Source organism: Scyliorhinus canicula, chromosome 12 (genome assembly GCF_902713615.1).
Source record: "Scyliorhinus canicula chromosome 12, sScyCan1.1, whole genome shotgun sequence".
NCBI classification, from domain to species: Eukaryota; Metazoa; Chordata; class Chondrichthyes; order Carcharhiniformes; family Scyliorhinidae; genus Scyliorhinus; species Scyliorhinus canicula.
The window spans coordinates 28,541,746-28,559,054 of NC_052157.1; the positions used below are offsets into that span (position 1 = coordinate 28,541,746).

At 45.7% G+C, this 17,309-nt stretch overlaps 1 protein-coding gene across 3 annotated transcripts in view; it reads left to right on the top strand.

The window, feature by feature from the left end:
* Positions 1–17,309, top strand: part of sltm (SAFB-like, transcription modulator) — a 69,451-nt gene that overhangs the window by 19,345 nt on the left and 32,797 nt on the right. For 2 of the 3 annotated variants that reach the window (XM_038813232.1, XM_038813234.1), the window contains 7 exons: positions 5,093–5,152; positions 7,506–7,542; positions 8,935–9,406; positions 10,069–10,115; positions 10,723–10,853; positions 10,958–11,107; positions 14,507–14,622. In XM_038813232.1, the coding sequence (XP_038669160.1) occupies positions 5,093–5,152; positions 7,506–7,542; positions 8,935–9,406; positions 10,069–10,115; positions 10,723–10,853; positions 10,958–11,107; positions 14,507–14,622 (1,013 nt within the window). The remainder of the gene's footprint in view (positions 1–5,092; positions 5,153–7,505; positions 7,543–8,934; positions 9,407–10,068; positions 10,116–10,722; positions 10,854–10,957; positions 11,108–14,506; positions 14,623–17,309) is intronic. The other variant, XM_038813233.1, reaches the window with a different exon arrangement.

Consider the following 17,309-nt stretch of genomic DNA (forward strand, 5'->3'; position numbering starts at 1 on the left):
GGGGGGCGGGTGTTGGGGGGGGAGAAGAGGGGGGGCGGGTGTTGGGGGGGAGAAGAGGGGGGGCGGGTGTTGGGGGGGGGAGAAGAGGGGGGGCGGGTGTTGGGGGGGGAGAAGAGGGGGGGCGGGTGTTGGGGGGGGGAGAAGAGGGGGGGCGGGTGTTGGGGGGGGAGAAGAGGGGGGGCGGGTGTTGGGAGGGGGGGCGGGTGTTGGGGGGGGAGAAGAGGGGGGGCGGGTGTTGGGGGGGGAGAAGAGGGGGGGGCGGGTGTTGGGGGGGGAGAAGAGGGGGGGGCGGGTGTTGGGGGGGGAGAAGAGGGGGGGGGGTGTTGGGGGGGAGAAGAGGGGGGGCGGGTGTTGGGGGGGGGAGAAGAGGGGGGGCGGGTGTTGGGGTGGAGAAGAGGGGGGCGGATGTTGGGGGGGAGAAGAGGGGGGGCGGATGTTGGGGGGGGAGAAGAGGGGGGGCGGGTGTTGGGGGGGGGAGAAGAGGGGGGGCGGGTGTTGGGGGGAGAGAGGGGGGGCGGGTGTTGGGGGGGAGAAGAGGGGGGGCGGGTGTTGGGGGGGAGAAGAGGGGGGGCGGGGTGTTGGGGGGGAGGAGGGAGGGGGCGGGTGTTGGGGGGGAGGAGGGGCGGGTGTTGGGGGGGGAGAAGAGGGGGGGCGGGTGTTGGGGGGGGAGGAGAAGAGGGGGGGCGGGTGTTGGGGGGGGAGAAGAGGGGGGGCGGGTGTTGGGGGGGGGAGAAGAGGGGGGGCGGGTGTTGGGGGGGGGGAGAAGAGGGGGGGGCGGGTGTTGGGGGGGGGAGAAGAGGGGGGGCGGGTGTTGGGGGGGGGGAAGGGGGGGGGCGGGGGTTGGGGGAGGAGAAGAGGGGGGGCGGGTGTTGGGGGAGGAGAAGAGGGGGGGCGGGTGTTGGGGGGGGGAGAAGAGGGGGGGCGGGTGTTGGGGGGGGGAGAAGAGGGGGGGCGGGTGTTGGGGGGGGAGAAGAGGGGGGGCGGGTGTTGGGGGGGAGAAGAGGGGGGGCGGGTGTTGGGGGGGAGAAGAGGGGGGGCGGGTGTTGGGGGGAGAAGAGGGGGGGCGGGTGTTGGGGGGGGAGAAGAGGGGGGGCGGGTGTTGGGGTGGAGAAGAGGGGGGGCGGATGTTGGGGGGGAGAAGAGGGGGGGCGGGTGGTGGGGGGGAGAAGAGGGGGGGCGGGTGTTGGGGGGAGAAGAGGGGGGCGGGTGTTGGGGGGGGAGAAGAGGGGGGGCGGGTGTTGGGGTGGAGAAGAGGGGGGGCGGGTGTTGGGGGGGAGAAGAGGGGGGCGGGTGTTGGGGGGGGAGAAGAGGGGGGGCGGGTGTTGGGGTGGAGAAGAGGGGGGGCGGATGTTGGGGGGGGAGAAGAGGGGGGGCGGATGTTGGGGGGGGAGAAGAGGGGGGGCGGGATGTTGGGGGGGGGAGAAGAGGGGGGCGGGTGTTGGGGGGGGGAGAAGAGGGGGGGCGGGTGTTGGGGGGGGGAGAAGAGGGGGGGCGGGTGTTGGGGGGGAGAAGAGGGGGGGCGGGTGTTGGGGTGGAGAAGAGGGGGGGCGGATGTTGGGGTGGAGAAGAGGGGGGGGGGTGTTGGGGGGGGAGAAGAGGGGGGCGGGTGTTGGGGGGGAGAAGAGGGGGGGCGGGTGTTGGGGGGGGAGAGGAGGGGGGCGGGTGTTGGGGGGGGAGAAGAGGGGGGGCGGGTGTTGGGGGGGGAGAAGAGGGGGGGGGCGGGTGTTGGGGGGGGAGAAGAGGGGGGGCGGGTGTTGGGGGGAGAAGAGGGGGGGCGGGTGTTGGGGGGGAGAGGAGGGGGGGCGGGTGTGGGGGGGAGAGGAGGGGGGGCGGGTGTGGGGGGGGAGAAGAGGGGGGCGGGGTGTGGGGGGGAGAAGAGGGGGGGCGGGTGTGGGGGGGGAGAGGAGGGGGGGCGGGTGTGGGGGGGAGGGGAGGGGGGCGGGGGGGGAGAGCCCCCTGCGGGTGTTGGGGGAGAGCCCCCTGCGGGTGTTGGGGGAGAGCCCCCTGCGGGTGTTGGGGGAGAGCCCCCTGCGGGTGTTGGGGGAGAGAGGAGGGCCCTGCGGGTGTTGGGGGAGAGAGGAGGGCCCTGCGGGTGTTGGGGGAGAGAGGAGGGCCCTGCGGGTGCTGGGGGACAGAGGAGGGCCCTGCGGGTGCTGGGGGACGGGGGAGGAGAGGGGGGGCGCGGGCGAGCCGGAGGGGGCGAGCCGGAGGGTGTGGGGAGGGGGCGAGCCGGAGGGTGTGGGGGGGGAGGGGGCGAGCTGGACGCGGTGGGGGAGAGCAGGAGGGTGTGGGGGAGAGGGGGAGAGCAGGAGGGTGTGGGGGAGAGGGGGCGAGCCGGAGGGTGTGGGGGGGGGGGGAAAGGGGGCGAGCAGGAGGGTGTGGGGGGAGGGGGGGCTAGTTGGAGAATGTGGGGGGAGAGGGGGCGAACCGGAGGGTGTGAGGTGGGTGGGGTGGGGGGGGGGAGGGGAGAGGAGGAGACAGAGCCCAGTGGGTGTTGGGGGAGAGGAGGAGACAGAGCCCAGGGGGTGTTGGGGGAGAGGGGGCGAGCCGGAGGGGGTGGGGGGGAGAGGGGTCTAGTTGGTGGATGTGGGGGGAGAGGGGGCGAACCGGAGGGTGTGGGGGGAGAGGGGGCGAGCCGGAGGGTGTTGGGGTGGTAGAGGGGGCGAACCGGAGGGTGTGGGGGGGAGAGGGGTCTAGTTGGAGGATGTGGGGGGAGAGGGGGTGAACCGGAGGGTGTGGGGGGAGAGGGGGCGAGCCGGAGGGTGTTGGGGTGGGAGAGGGGGCGAGCCGGAGGGTGTGGGGGGAGAGGGGGCGAGTCGGAGGGTGTTGGGGGAGAGGGGTCTAGTTGGAGGATGTGGGGGGAGAGGGGGCGAGCCGGAGGCGAAAAAAAAGAAATTGACACTGCCGGCTGCTCTCTCCCTCCAATCAGAAACATTAAAACTTAAAAGTTGGATTGGAGGGAGAGAGCAGCGGGCAGTGTCAATTTCAGCGGCCGGCTGATTTCAGTCAGAGCAGCTTCCTTCTCCGGATCAAAGTGAGCCGGCCGCTGAAATTTTAATTGGATCCACGATGGGGGTTTTAAATTTATTTAAAAATCTATGCTAGCGCTTCCCATTGTGAGTCTACGGGGGTCTGACCTCTCCCCCCGCCCCCCCCGTAGATTCACAATGGGAAGCGCTAGCATAGATTTTTAAATAAATTTAAAACCCCCATCATGGATATCCGCGGCTCGGATACAACGCGGGTTGGGGTCTTGGACCCCAACACCCGCGTTATAAAGGGGGACTACTGTATACTAAATTATGTGGCAGGAAGTTACAAACATACATAAACAGACTAAGTGAAGTCTGCTTCGCGTTTAATTGTTGGAATATTTTCTGAATGGTGAGAAACCAGTAGCTGTGACAAAGCAAAGGGATTTAGATGTCCATGTACAGAGATTAGTGCACAGGAATGAAAAGTAATCTCATGGATGGTTCTTTTTCTCAAAAGGTGGAGGAATAGAAGTGATGGCTCAGTTGTACAGAACCTTGTTCAGACCCCATCCCAAGTGCTGCCCCTCAAAAAGCTGTAACATTGTCCAGAATTCCGGATCGGTCAACTTAAAATTTTGCATGATATGGAGAACCAAAATTAAATCTCTTTTATAACTGATGGAATCTGATATAGATGCAATTCAGAGTGAATATCAGGACACAAGTGATCATGGTGGTATAGAGGATAAAATATAGGTGATAAAATGCAGATTCACTGGAGTTATACATACAAAGGCTTAAATGGTTAAATTATGAAGACTCGTAAAAATTTAGTTTGTATTTCCTTGACAATAGAGGATTATGGGGCATCTAATCAAGATGTTTGGAATTCCAAAGGGATTTAATAGAATAGTTAGTGAAGCTTTTTCAACTTGGGAATCCAGGGTAAGGAAAATCAGTTTTTATTTAATAGGGGAAATCCTGAAGCACTCTGGTAGTAGGAATCGGGAATTCTCTTCCCTAAAATACAAGTTTCTGGGTTAATTGGAATGTATTAGACAAAGATCACTGAATTTTTGTTAGGTGAAAAAAATTAGGGTTACTGAAGACAGATAATTGGTAACTAGTACAGGTTAGCCATGATTTAACAAAATGGCAGTACATGTTCAAGGAACTCCGTTTCATCAGACATTGCACAATAAATGCACATAAATATATTAAAAGACCACTGTTGCATGTTACCTTTTGGACTTGTCAGATATCAGCTATGCAGTATTAATTTTGAACAGTGGTAGAATTTTTAAATATGGCAATAATATGCACACCCTCTGACTAGGTGGATTTCATAACCTCTTCAGTTTCTGCATCAAGAGTTAACTAAAATTATTTCTATTGTAATGCTGCCCATTTTGGGAAATCAAAAGGGACATTTTGAGATTCAAGCTACTTCCCAACAACAACGGAGACAATTCACACCTCTTTAACCTGTGATTACCCCTCTCTCCAGTTGCTCCGTCTGGACCTGTAGACTTAATTACCTGCAAAGACTCTCATTCAAAGTATCGTATTGCATTTTTGAATTTGTCTATATATATATATGTGTGTGTGTGTTTCTGGAACTCGCCTCTTCATTCACCCCAGGAAGGAGCAGTGCTCCGAAAGCTAGTGATTCGAAACAAACCTGTTGGACTTTAACCTGGTGTTGTAAGACTTCTTACTGTGCTCACCCCAATCCAACGCCGGCATCGTCACAATATGAAGTAACTTGGGGAGGGTTTTTAGAATGTTCTCCTTAAGAGTTATGGTTTAAATGGGCCATATTGAGGTGGACTCGGGGCCTGCCTCCTCACCCTTCACTTAAGGCAAATAGCTACGATTTTTTAACTGCTTTGGCAAATAATCGCAAAGGACCTGTTTTCAGGCAGAGAATTCCAAATGGAGATTGCTTTAACCTCTAGTATCATACTGTTATTCAAATAATGGGTGCCCGCTGCTGCTAAGGTTGTATGAGTGGACTGCAATTGGTTTGAAGATTTGAACACATCTTGCCATAATTTGAAAATCTAATGCATCAAGCAGATTGAACATGGTTTGAATTGTTGTTCACATTTATTCAGGCCGATGAAGAAAATGAAGAGCTAGTTCTTGAAGAAGTCGATGTCCTTTTGCCCGAAGAGGTAAATGCTTCTATTAGCTTCGGATTTTATTTCCATTTCACCAATTTTCTCCTTTCTTATTCCTGACAGCATTGACTTCTTATTGGGAGCACAATTCCTGGGTATTAATCACTCTTTTATATCTCGCCCAAAAGGGTTCAACTACTGAAGGTAGGCAAGGGACATGTGTAGCTTGCCAATGGCAGAAAACTGGATGGTGTGGGTTGGGGCTTGCAACTAAGCATTACAGAAGTAGGGCAAAAGTGGAGGCCAAATCACTTGAGCGTCTTTAGGACAGAGATAGGTTCTTGAGTAATAAGAGGGTCAGGGGTTATTGGTGAAGACAGGAGAATGGGGATGAGGAACATACCCATGATTGATGGTGGAGCAGACTTGATGGGCTGAATGGCCTAATTCTGCTCCTATATCTTATGGTCTTACGGATAACGGGTTGAGATGGGAGATGGTGACATAGTGTTATTGTCACTGGGCAATGCAGAGACCCAGGGGACCCAGGCTCAAATCTGATCATGGAAGATAATGAAATTTAAATTTCATACAAATCTGGAATTGCAAGTCTAATGATGATCATGAAAACGTTGAATGCCATTTGGTTCACTCGTGCCCTTTAGGGAAGGAAATCTGCCATCCTTAACTGGTCTGGCCTACATGTGAGCAAGCCACTCAGTTGAAGGGCTATTGGGAATTGACATTCCATGAATGAATAAAAAGAAACATTTGGAAGCAATTACTCATGGTTTCAATCCAGTGTGTTCAGAGCCTGAAGAGATAAAAACATTACTTATGCAGGACAGGATGTGGTTGTTTTACATTTGGATTGAGCTCAGCAGGACAATCAGGTTGCTCAGAGTACAAAAGAGTGGATAGCGGTTTTAGCGATAGTGAGATACAGCCAGAGTTTGGTAATAAGCAAGTGTGATGACAGATGGGATTTAGGGTTTGACGATTTACTATGGGTTGAACAACGTTCTACATGTAGATTCTGCCCGAGCAGTCTCCCACAAAAGTTCATTGGATGGTGATCAAGAATCGGAACCGTGGCAGATCCTTTCACTTTTATTTCCCTGTGGAGATCAGCTAACTTCATACATATTCTTGTCGATTGAATAGTCTCTTTAAAATCACAGAAGAGGGGCTTATAGTTAATCATGAATATTTTAAAAAAATATTTCTAATAATGTAATTGCACAGATAATTTGACATTCCCCAATTTAAATATACAACAGAAAACATGAGCTTTTAATCAGCCTGGCATTTAAAAGGATTTTGTGTTTGGGTTTTGACATTGTTTTGCAGTTTTGTTCTGGAATTTCAGGTCTGCAGTGGACACTTGTTAAGTTTTTTAGACCTGAATGTTGCATGTGTGCTTTAATGTAATATTTGTTGGTTTAAAAAATAGTATTGCTACAACAAGTTCATTTAGTTTTGAAATATTCATAGAAATGTATTAAATTATTTTTAGTCATTTTGGATGATGGTATCATTTATATTGAAAAACGAGGTAAACTTCAACAGTCAAGACAGTTTTAAAACCCTGCAATAGAGATATAGTTTCTTGCATGGCAATAAACCTCCTAAATTATTGGTCATACAGAAGTATTTTCTTAATTGGCGGGCTAGTATCTCTGCCCTGATTAGCAGTGTTCATTCTCGGGATGTACTTGTATGGGCATGGAATGTCTATTGCTTGATTAATTTTAACATAATCAACAATGTGTTTTTCCTTCCCCCGCCCCACATCCTCAGAACCCTGTTGCTCTAGTAAGGGTTTAGCTGACTCAACACAAACTGGATGTCAATATCTGGGACATTCAGGGTCTATATTAATGGATCCATATTTTAAGCATTGGATCTTCTAATTGAACTATGTGGCAAGGTATTAATTACATGGTGCCTTTGATTCTTGACTCTGGATTTAGTGGTTCAAAAGCTCCACTAACAAATCTGACCTATTTTGCCCTCTTTAACAATCTCATTTCCAGCTTTATTTTATTTCTGAGTTGTTCAGTAAGGTTTTAGAACTGTAATTTAGCTGTGGCCTGTTTGTTTACAAACCAGTTGCTGCATTCTGGATCTACTCTGTCAGATTTAATTTTAATTTTGAAGCTCCAGATTTGTATTACATTTACCAATTTTCTCTTCTACTTTGTTAAGCATCCAGATTTACTGCTGTTAGAATCAGAAGGGCTTAATTCCAAGTTCCAAATTGTATTTTGTTTGAAATCCAATCCAACATTTATTCAGTATATTGGAGCACTTAAAGTGGGGTTCGTCTTGACTGTTTGTATTTGTCTTTAAGTGTTAAAAATTATTCAATTCAAGAGTTGCATTTTTTTCAAAATGTCTTAAACAGATATTACAAGAAGCAGAAGATGATGAGAATGAAAAAGGTATGTAAAGGTTGCCACAGCCATTGCAAAGTTTGTATCTTCCCTTCAGTTTACTTTTATAATCTGCACTATATTTTGATTTTACTAGAAACAGATGAAGGTTGGAAAGCCATTACAAGGCACTAGATGTAACTTAAAATGGAACTAAAGACTTTTCGAGAAAGTTTATGCACTAGAGATATTTAAAAATTCCAATTGTGACTTGTCAAAAGGTGCAATGAGTAGACTTGCCAGTTACTATAGTGCATTTATGAATATGCACAACACAAACTGAGTGTTCATAATCTTTCCACTAAGTTACAAATCCTCTTATTTATATCTGCCTCATTTTATGTCCTAAACATGATTGATTTTTCCATATTGAAGTAAAAGTCCATACATTCTCCCTTCATTGTGATTTATAATACAATGTCAAATAAATGGAACTCCCTAGGACAAATTGGAGAACATTGGATTATTTTGCGTAATTTTTTTGGTTGCTACTGGAACATTTTTTTTTTGAGAACATGAGTTTTACTTTTATCAAATTTACCGTCTAATTCTTAAATCCTGATCTGATTTCACACATGCAAAGTTACATGGTTCTTTCTACTGATTGTGATATGCATTTCTTTCATTTGCACTGCTAGAACTGGCATGTTAGAATCTGTGAAGGATAGAGATTTTTATAATAAACACAACTGGTACAATGAACATAAATGGAGACAAAACCTACGAACATTGTTCTGCTTTGTTTTGGAACTTTGGAGGACTCAACACAATGTAGATATAACTTTGCGGCGAAAAATATACTGTTGAAGACCATCACACTCTGTGACTTGGACAATACATGAAAACGGATGTTGATTTTTGCCGAAGACTTTCATCCTGAGCAGTTTGGTACCTATTCTCCACAATATGTGACAAGAAGATGGATGAATGCATTCTGCGATGTGGTATGGAGTGTGGTTATTTTGAAGATGGTTAATGCTTTTTACAATATGGATGAATACAGTGGAGAAAATGGCTTGCATGGACCATTTCATCAGATGGATTTTGCCACAAATTTGAGATGCTGAAATCAGAGGACCTTGGTGGACAGTTGAACTTTGTTGAAGCGATGAATGCGAATGAAAACAGCCCATTATGTAGAGACTGCAATTGGAATTCATGCACCAAAGAATACCACCTTCTAAGGATAATTGTATTTCCACAGAAGACTTTGTGTTAAAGGTATTGCATATAACTTTGTCACTGAGGAATTCAGATTCACATGCACCTTGTAGATTTCTAACCTTCTTAATGTAGGTAAATTGTATTTATTTTAATATCAATGATAAGGTCGCCTTCTAGGTAAAAGTTTTGACATTTAAACCTGTATTTTGCCATGTTTATTCCTGTTAAATCCCTCAGATGTAGATGATATAGATGACGATTCTCGTGAAGTGTCTAAATCTCTACCTTCAGAGCAAGGCCTTGCTGAAGCTGAACAAACGGTTCAAGATGAAACTGAACCCAGTGCATCTTTGAAGGAAGTGGATGACGATAATATTTCAGTCACAATCCAAGCAGAAGATGCCATCACATTGGACTTCGATGGGGATGATCTCTTGGAAACAGGTAAAACCTTGAAAATTCCAGACGGTGAGAATAAGACCAAAGGTGAAAAGGAGTCCAAGTCCCAGGAGGATATGAAGGGAGAAGTCAAAAATGAGGGAAAGAAAGAGAAAAACCATAAGGAAGGAAGAAAAGAGGAGGGGACAAAAGCAGAGTCAGCAAAGAAGGAAACCAGAGAAGGGTCCAGAAAGGCTGAAGCTGGAGATAAAGAGAAGGATGCTTCAAAGAAAGGCCCCTCATCTTCTGGGGCATCCAATCAAGCAAAGAGGTTTGTCAATTTATGATTCTGAATACCAACAATAAGATTGGTCTTCATTTGTGGGTAAACATGGTTCATCCACTTTTTGGTCTCCGATTATGTTACCATCCTTTTTAAGAGACTTAACATCTTTTTTTTTTTTAAATACGCAAGACTGAGTTAGCTTGCATTTTTGGTAATTTTTTCCCCTCTGCTCACAGTTATTCGCTTTTTTATATTAGCTAATTTTTCTTGGATATTGACAAGATTTTTTTTTAAACCATGTGTTGGATTGATTCTGAACGATCAACACACCTGTGTGAAAAATTCACAGTCAAATAAGGAGAATTCTCATGTATGGAATCAAAGCAACCACTCCTGATTACTGGAGAATATTTGCTCACTTGAGTAGAATTGGCACAAATCCAGATCTTTATTCAACCTTGGAAAGTCAATGCAAGAGTCGATTTTGGAAATGTTCTATTCCAGCGTAAGGCATGTTGGCTTTGGTACCTTTTGTGGCCCGAAATCAGCTATAATTTTTAAATTTAGCTATGTTATCTTTCCGTTTTGGTGGTATATGGGGAACTTGCATTGTTTTGTGTTTAGAATTATGTCCAATGGTACTTTGACAAATCAACCGTACCTTTCTTCGTGTTTGCTTTTTTTCTAACATTGTTTTGTGTTCATAGTTCGAGTAAGGATTCGAAAGATAAAAGCTCTACTAAAGACGAAAGAGGTAAGACCAGATTAGCTTGTCACCCATCAGAACATGTCGTACATGTAATTTGACTGTTTGCTTTGAATGTTGGAAGTTATTTTAAAACCTTGTTACAACTTGCATTTATACGGCACCTTTAACATTAATAATTTCATGTGGCAAGCTTCTCGAGACACAATTTGACACAGCCAGAGAAATATTAGGATAGGTAACCAAAAATTGGAAAGTAATTCAAAAAAGATCAGGGCGGAATTTCCAGAGTTAGGGCCTCAGCATCTGAAGGCAAAGTAGCCCAATGGTAAAGCAAAGAAAATCAGTACTTTGAGAGACTGTACTCAAGAGACCAGAACCAGAGATGTAATCAGATCTTGTAGGGCTGCAGAAGGTTACAGAGATGAGAGGAAGTGAGGGACTGGAGGGATTTGAAAACAATGTGGGAATTTAAAAATTGAAGCATTGATGGATTGGTAGCCAATGTAGATCATCGAGCACAGGGATGATGGTTGAAGATGAACTACAGTTCATAGGTTTCATACATAGATTGTGAGATTGTCACTCTGAATATATTCAAATAATTTAGTAAAATAATTGATGGGAGTTCTTTTATTTTTCATCCGTATCATAGGGGGTGGTAATAGCAGCATTGGGAGTAGCAGTGGCGGCACTAGCAGTTCTACCAAGAACCTGTGGATTAGTGGCTTGTCTTCGAATACCAAAGCAGCTGATCTGAAGAACCTGTTCAGTAAATATGGCAAGGTGTGTATTTTTTCTGTTTTTCTATGAATTGTGAATTATTCAACATTAAGAATGTTTGTAAGTATATTAAGGAAGACTCGTGTTGTAAATTGCATTTGTCTTAGGTTCTCAGTGCAAAAGTAGTAACCAATGCACGCAGTCCTGGTGCCCGTTGTTATGGATTCGTGACCATGTCTTCAAGTTCAGAAATGTCTCGATGCATTTCCCACCTTCATCGCACTGAGCTACATGGCCAACAGATTTCTGTTGAAAAGGTAACTATTCTTGATGTTCATGTTGCCAATGATTTAAATGTGCAGATGATGATGACACATTTTTAAAAGCAGAATAAAGATTTCTTAAGTAAAGTACCAATAAGCTTTGAAATTGACAGACTTGAGCTAAAACAAAAATGACTAGTGAAAATCAGTAGAGACCAGAAGTCTCCAAACTATCAAGCCGATTGCCTTCCTAATCGTTACACACTCCATTCTAGTGTTGTTACTGCAAAAAGCGCAATAAATATTTGGTAACGTTTGGTTTAATTGCAAATATTTGAATTGATGGGTAGTAGAATGAACTCGGGAGAAAATCCTTGTAAAAAGGACTGAACAAAAAGGCTGGCAATATCAGGGAGCATTAGTATAATAAATATCCAAACTGAGGATGGACAAGATGAACATTTCAGTTGGGCTTCGTAGTAAATCAAATAAAAGCTATTGAATGTTGTAAGACAAATGGAGGATTTGGGGAATATTGGCTTCTAAATGTTGGGAAAAGTTAAGAGTTAAACCGCCTCCGAGATGTGTTTACCTGCAATGGTAATGTTTTTAAAAAGGATTTTGTTTTGCTTCTAGTACATAGCAGGTGAAATTGACCAGAAGAAATTGGATTGACTGGGGGGTTCCTGGGGAGTTAATGTGCTTTTGCAGCCTCTAGAGGGAGAGCTTGGGGAGATGAGGTCATTGCTGGGTGGAGCTCCGAGAAGCAGTGAGTTTGGCAAAGCTTTGAGAGGGGGAGGAGCTGAGTTCTGACCTGCCTGACTCTTAAGTCCACAATTCTTTCCAGGTGGGATAGTATTTTTAAAAAGTAATATTTTAAAGCAGAGCAGTCTTGTCCGAAGACGAGGAAGAGGCTGAAACAACCTTGTTCAAGCAGCTGTTTGAAGATAGTTTGAAGGGATTTCAACCGGAGCCAAATTTATTTTATAAAGCAATATTACTCTACGCCCTGCTAATTTTAAGACAAATTAAGAGCTGTAGGTTTCCTTGTTTTTTAATGGGAAATTGTACCGTATTAAGGGAAAATTTAAGCTATTCTCTTCGGGTGTGAAGTTAAAAGATTAATATTGCATTGATAAAGTTTTGTTTTAGAAATACCAAAGCCCTATTTTTTTCACGCAATCACACCTAAAGTGAATCATTCTTTCTGCACAATCTTAAAATAAACTGAAATATTGGGGTTTTGGTCCCATATCCTAGCCACTGTTGGGATCTGGTCTGGGATGTAATAAATAGGAAATTGATATTTGTTTAGTCAATATAGAAGTATATTTTAACCAATTATAAACAGTCTGATACAATTTGGTTAGAATCTTTTAGGGTGTCTTTTAATTTTTTTAAGCCTTGAAACTGCATAAATGTATGACAGGATCAGCTGTTTTAAAATATATATAAAGAAACACCAATATTCTGTTTTTGCAAGGATACATTAATCATAGTTCCATTTGTGGTATAACTTAAGGTCGTATTCATTAATCTATACACTTGCAGACAATTGTCTGGATTTTTAAAATATCCATTAGATTCACAGAACTACTAGAATGTTCTAAATGTGCTTCTGACAGTTCAACGGTGTTCATATTCAGTTTATTAAAAATAGATTTGTCTACCTCTGCTTTTTCTTTTCCTGTTAAGATTCACAATGTTAAATAATAAGCTATTCTGAATTAAATGCGCAATACAGTATTGTTGATAACCTTCAGTGCTCAGTTTTGGTGCCATACTGAGCTGTAAAAATCAGGACGTTTTCAGGTTCTGTCCTTACTGGTAGTGAACTTTATTTTGTGACAATGAAAGCATCACTCTAAACTGGCCTTGGTCTCCTGAGACACATCAACTGATCTAGAGTATGCACATGAATGAATGTGTGGTGAAGACTGAATCACGTGCATCTGTGATGCAACCCAAATGGAATGATTTGCTGGTGCCCATATTCAAGGTTTACTTGAACAAGGTTCAGGTTAAGAAAATGAATTGTCTACTCGAGCTTGTACCCTTCAGAAGTGTGGTCTCAGCAAAAACGAAATCCAGATGCACCAATTCTTTAATGGTTGTGGTCCTATTTGGGTGCAAGGAACAAAGATATACCTTTCCCAATATTAATTCTTGAATGTAATGCTGTAAAAATGTTTTGCATTAAATAATGTGAATGCATCGTGAGTTTTGGGGGAGAGGAGAAAGTATCAAGGAGAATTGGTTGCGGGACGGTGCAGTGGTTAGCAAAACTGCCTCATGGCACCAAGAACCCCGGTTCGATCCCAGCCCGGTGGTCACTGTCCATGTGGACTTTGCACATTCTCCCCGTGTCTGCGTGGGCCTCAGCCCCCACAGCCCAAAGATGTGCAGGGTAGATGGATTGACCATGTTAAATTGCCCCTTAATTGGAAGATTTTTTTAAAAATTACATGTGTCTGGGAAACGGCAATATGAACAGTCAGTGCTGTTCCCTTTTGTCTTTTCTGACTCAGTTGAATACAGTGCTGAAATCTGCTTGTGATGGAATCTGATGGTGATTTAAAAAATTAACTGTTTTTGAACCTCCTGTTTTAATTATGAAACCATTTCAAGAAAATGAGTCACTCATTAATTTCAGCAAATATGCTGAAAATTATTGAGCATTGCTTGTTCTACACATTAAATTATCACTGTGCCATGTTCTTAACCAAAGTACAGGCATTTCTTTGTATTAATCTGAGATAAAATATGAAGGATTAAAATGCTACACAGATGAAATGTACTTTAAACATACTTTCCTTGATTCTAATATACCACGGGTTTTGTAATACTACATAACCCAGTTCAATCTCCAGTCAGGACCAGATGCAGTTTTCTGGTGAAATGGTTAGAGGCTGGGAAGTGGCACAGGAAATTCAGAATTCACTTGAAGTAACACATTTGAGCCTTGTATTTATATTTTCATTTTAGAATGGAAACTGCCCATGTAAACTTGTCTTGCAGTCATTATATCCTCCGCAGGGATGGTGATCGTGCACTGACTCAACTTTGGGGTCAATGTACTTGCAAGCACCATTACAAAATTACATGACCGATTTCCATTATAAATGTGGTGGTAAGAATTTATACTGAAGATAATTGTAGGAAATGCATGCAGGCACAATATTTTTCTAATGTATTGAATGTTTATTAATTTCAGGCATGTTGATGCTCAAAATGAGAATAATCTTTATCAGTGTCACAAGTAGGCTTACATTAATACTGCAATGAAGTTACTGTAATAATCTGGCGTGCTAATCCAAAATGAGTTTGTTTTCTGAGAATGTTAACATCAAATCTGAGGATTAGGGTATGAATTCTAAAATGGGCACCATCGATCTGCCCATTTGCTCCTGAATTTTTTTTTTGTCTTTTTAAAATTCTAACTTGTCTGTTTAGGTTAAAAATGATCCTTTTAAAAAAGAGTCCAGCACAAAAGATGGAAGTGGGAAAACTAGTTCAAGCAGAAGTAGCAGTGATAAGAAGAATTCCACAAGTGGAAAAACAACTAGCAAGTAAGTATACCCCAGTTTTTTCTGCTTTCCAATTCCAAATATTTATCTTCCATGTCCACTGTTGAAGATGTTGAATCTTCACTTCGGAGGTACTGATACCTTCCATGAGAGTCAGAACAGTGTGTGACACCAGGATTGGGGCATCAAAGTCGAGCCTGATCTTGCCCAAACGTGGGCACTTCAGTAGAAGTTGATAGTCGGCAGTTAGGAACAGTTTTCCAGACTGCTTTTCCACCTCCTTCACAATGGTCCTGAGGCCAAATCTATGACTATTGATGTGCCATCTGAGATCAGTTAGCTTGATACTTAATTGCCCAACAATAGCCTAAACTTTCAAATAGTATGCAGATAAACATTAATAATTAATACAATTTGATTGCTTTTAAAATTTAGTCTTGTTCAAATAAAAATGGTTGCATAGTTTTGTCTCCTGTCTTGCTATGAATTGTGAAGCTAGTTTCTTTTATTTAGTGGATTGCAGGTAGCTTAGAATTTGGACCACAGTGTTGCTGCCTGCTCTTTGCAAGGACAACTCATCTGGTCCTACCACCCCTCCTTTTTTTCTCGTAGCCCCAAAAATCTTCTCTTTCAGATAATTCAATTCCCTTACTCAATTGAATCTGTCTTCACCACTTGTCCTATCTACTCAAAGGCACTCGGGTAGCTTTGTTGTTCTGTGGAGATGATGAGGTATTGGAATCAGCTAACCAATAGCTCGCAACAATTTAAGAGTTTGTTTCGAATTACATTGACCGGATGTCCGGTGGTGACATGTAGGTGGAGGTCGCAATGAGGTGGCTCCTGCTAAAGTGTCTGGTTTTTGGACTTTTATGCCAGGTTTCTGGAGTAGTTTGTGAGTGAGTTGGTGTGGGAAGTTTCTGGGGTAGTTTGTGAGTGAGTTGGTGTGGGAAGTTTCTGGGGTAGTTTGTGAGTGAGTTGGTGTGGAAAGTTGTCAAAGACCCAAAAGAAAGAGCACTGGAAAGAAGGATAGGCGAAGTCTGCCATCAAGTGAGTTGGGTCAGTTGGCGGGGGCTGGGTCGCTGGGTGGCCTGCTCCCCTCACAGTGGAAACTGATCGAGGTTATGTGAGGGGAGTTCGAGAGACTGTTCTCCAAGCTTATGGAGGTGCTGCAGAGGGAGATATTGGCTGTGATGCAAGAGTGGTGGAGGAGGCGATTGCCTCGATAAAGGTGGTAACGATGAAGACGTCGTTCGAGGTGTGGGAGCAAGGAGAGACGTTGAAGGGGATGGAGGAGGCACTGTCACAGCACAGCCACCAGTTCACCCCTATGGGTGAGGAGCTGCGCAGGGTGGCATAGGCCAATGAAGTGCTCGGAGCTAAGGTGGAGGACCTGGAGAACAGGTCAAGGAGAGAGGTGGGGGGTTGTTGGAGAATGTGGGGCCAGGTTACTGAGAAGAAGTTGCATGGGAGCCTTTGGCAGGGGTCACCGCACTAGCAAGTGAAGATTGGCCAGTGAATGGGAGTGTGGCGGGGGAGAGGCCACGGTCATTGGAGTCTGGTCGAACGGGTTTCGATGGACCCGGGGGGATGAGGGGAGGGGATTGATACTGGGAGAGGTGTTTTCAAGAGTAAGTGGATGGAGGGATTCTGGAAGGGTGGAGGGGAGCGGTTCGATAATAACAAAAGGATGGGGTGGGCCAGGCAGAGGGGCAGGGATCCGGGTGCAGATGGGGGGAGGGGAGGGGGGGGTGCTGAGATACCCCCACTCAGAATAGTGATGTGCAACATGAGGTTTGGGGCGCCGGTGAAGAGATCAAGAGTTTCCACACACTTAGAAGAGTTTGACGGCTGATGTGATGCTCCAGGAGATCCATTGGGGGGTGAGGCTCAGGAAGGTTTTGGTGAGTCAGGTGTTTCATTCGGGCTTTGATAGTAGGGCTCAGTGGTTTTGCGGGTGGGGGGGGGGCGGAGAGCGATATTGGTGGGCAAGAGAGTGAGGTTTCAGATGGAGACGGTGATGGCTGATTCAGGGGGTAGGTATATGGTACTGAAGTGTGTGTTGGGCAGGAGGTTAGTGGCGCTGGTGAGCATATATGGCCCCAACTAAGAGGATATGGGATTTGTGAAGATGCCGCTGGGGCCATCCCAGATTTGGATACCCATGAGCTGATGGTGGGGGGGGGGGAATACTGGATCGTAGTGTTGGAACTGAAGGTGGATAGGCCCCAGCTGCACTCATTGATCCAGTCGGCGGGGGGCAGAGAGACGATGGACGAAGCTGTTAGCTGGGTTCATGAGAGAGATGGGAGGAATGGACGGATGGAGGGTTTTTGCATCCCAGTGCACAAGGTGTATTCAAGGATTGTGGTGGGAAAGGCACGGTCGGCTGGAGTTAAGAGGTTAGAGTACTCGGTAATTGTGATTTCAGATCACGCTCCGCATAGGACGAATGTGGTTTTGGAGAAAGGGGCAACCCAGAGTCCGAGGCACAGAAAGGATGTGGGGTTATTAGTGGACTGGAGCTTCTGCAACCAGATTGGGAAGGTGATTGAGGAGTATGTGGGGTGTAATTACACGTGGGAGGTTTTGCAGTCGGTGGTCTGGGAGGCTCTGAAGGCGCTGGTGAGAGGGGAGGTGATCTATTTTTTAAGGCTAAGGTGGAGAGGGAGGAACCCCAATGACTGAGAAGGTATTTGGGAGGTACACAAGAGACCCGGACTCGGGTC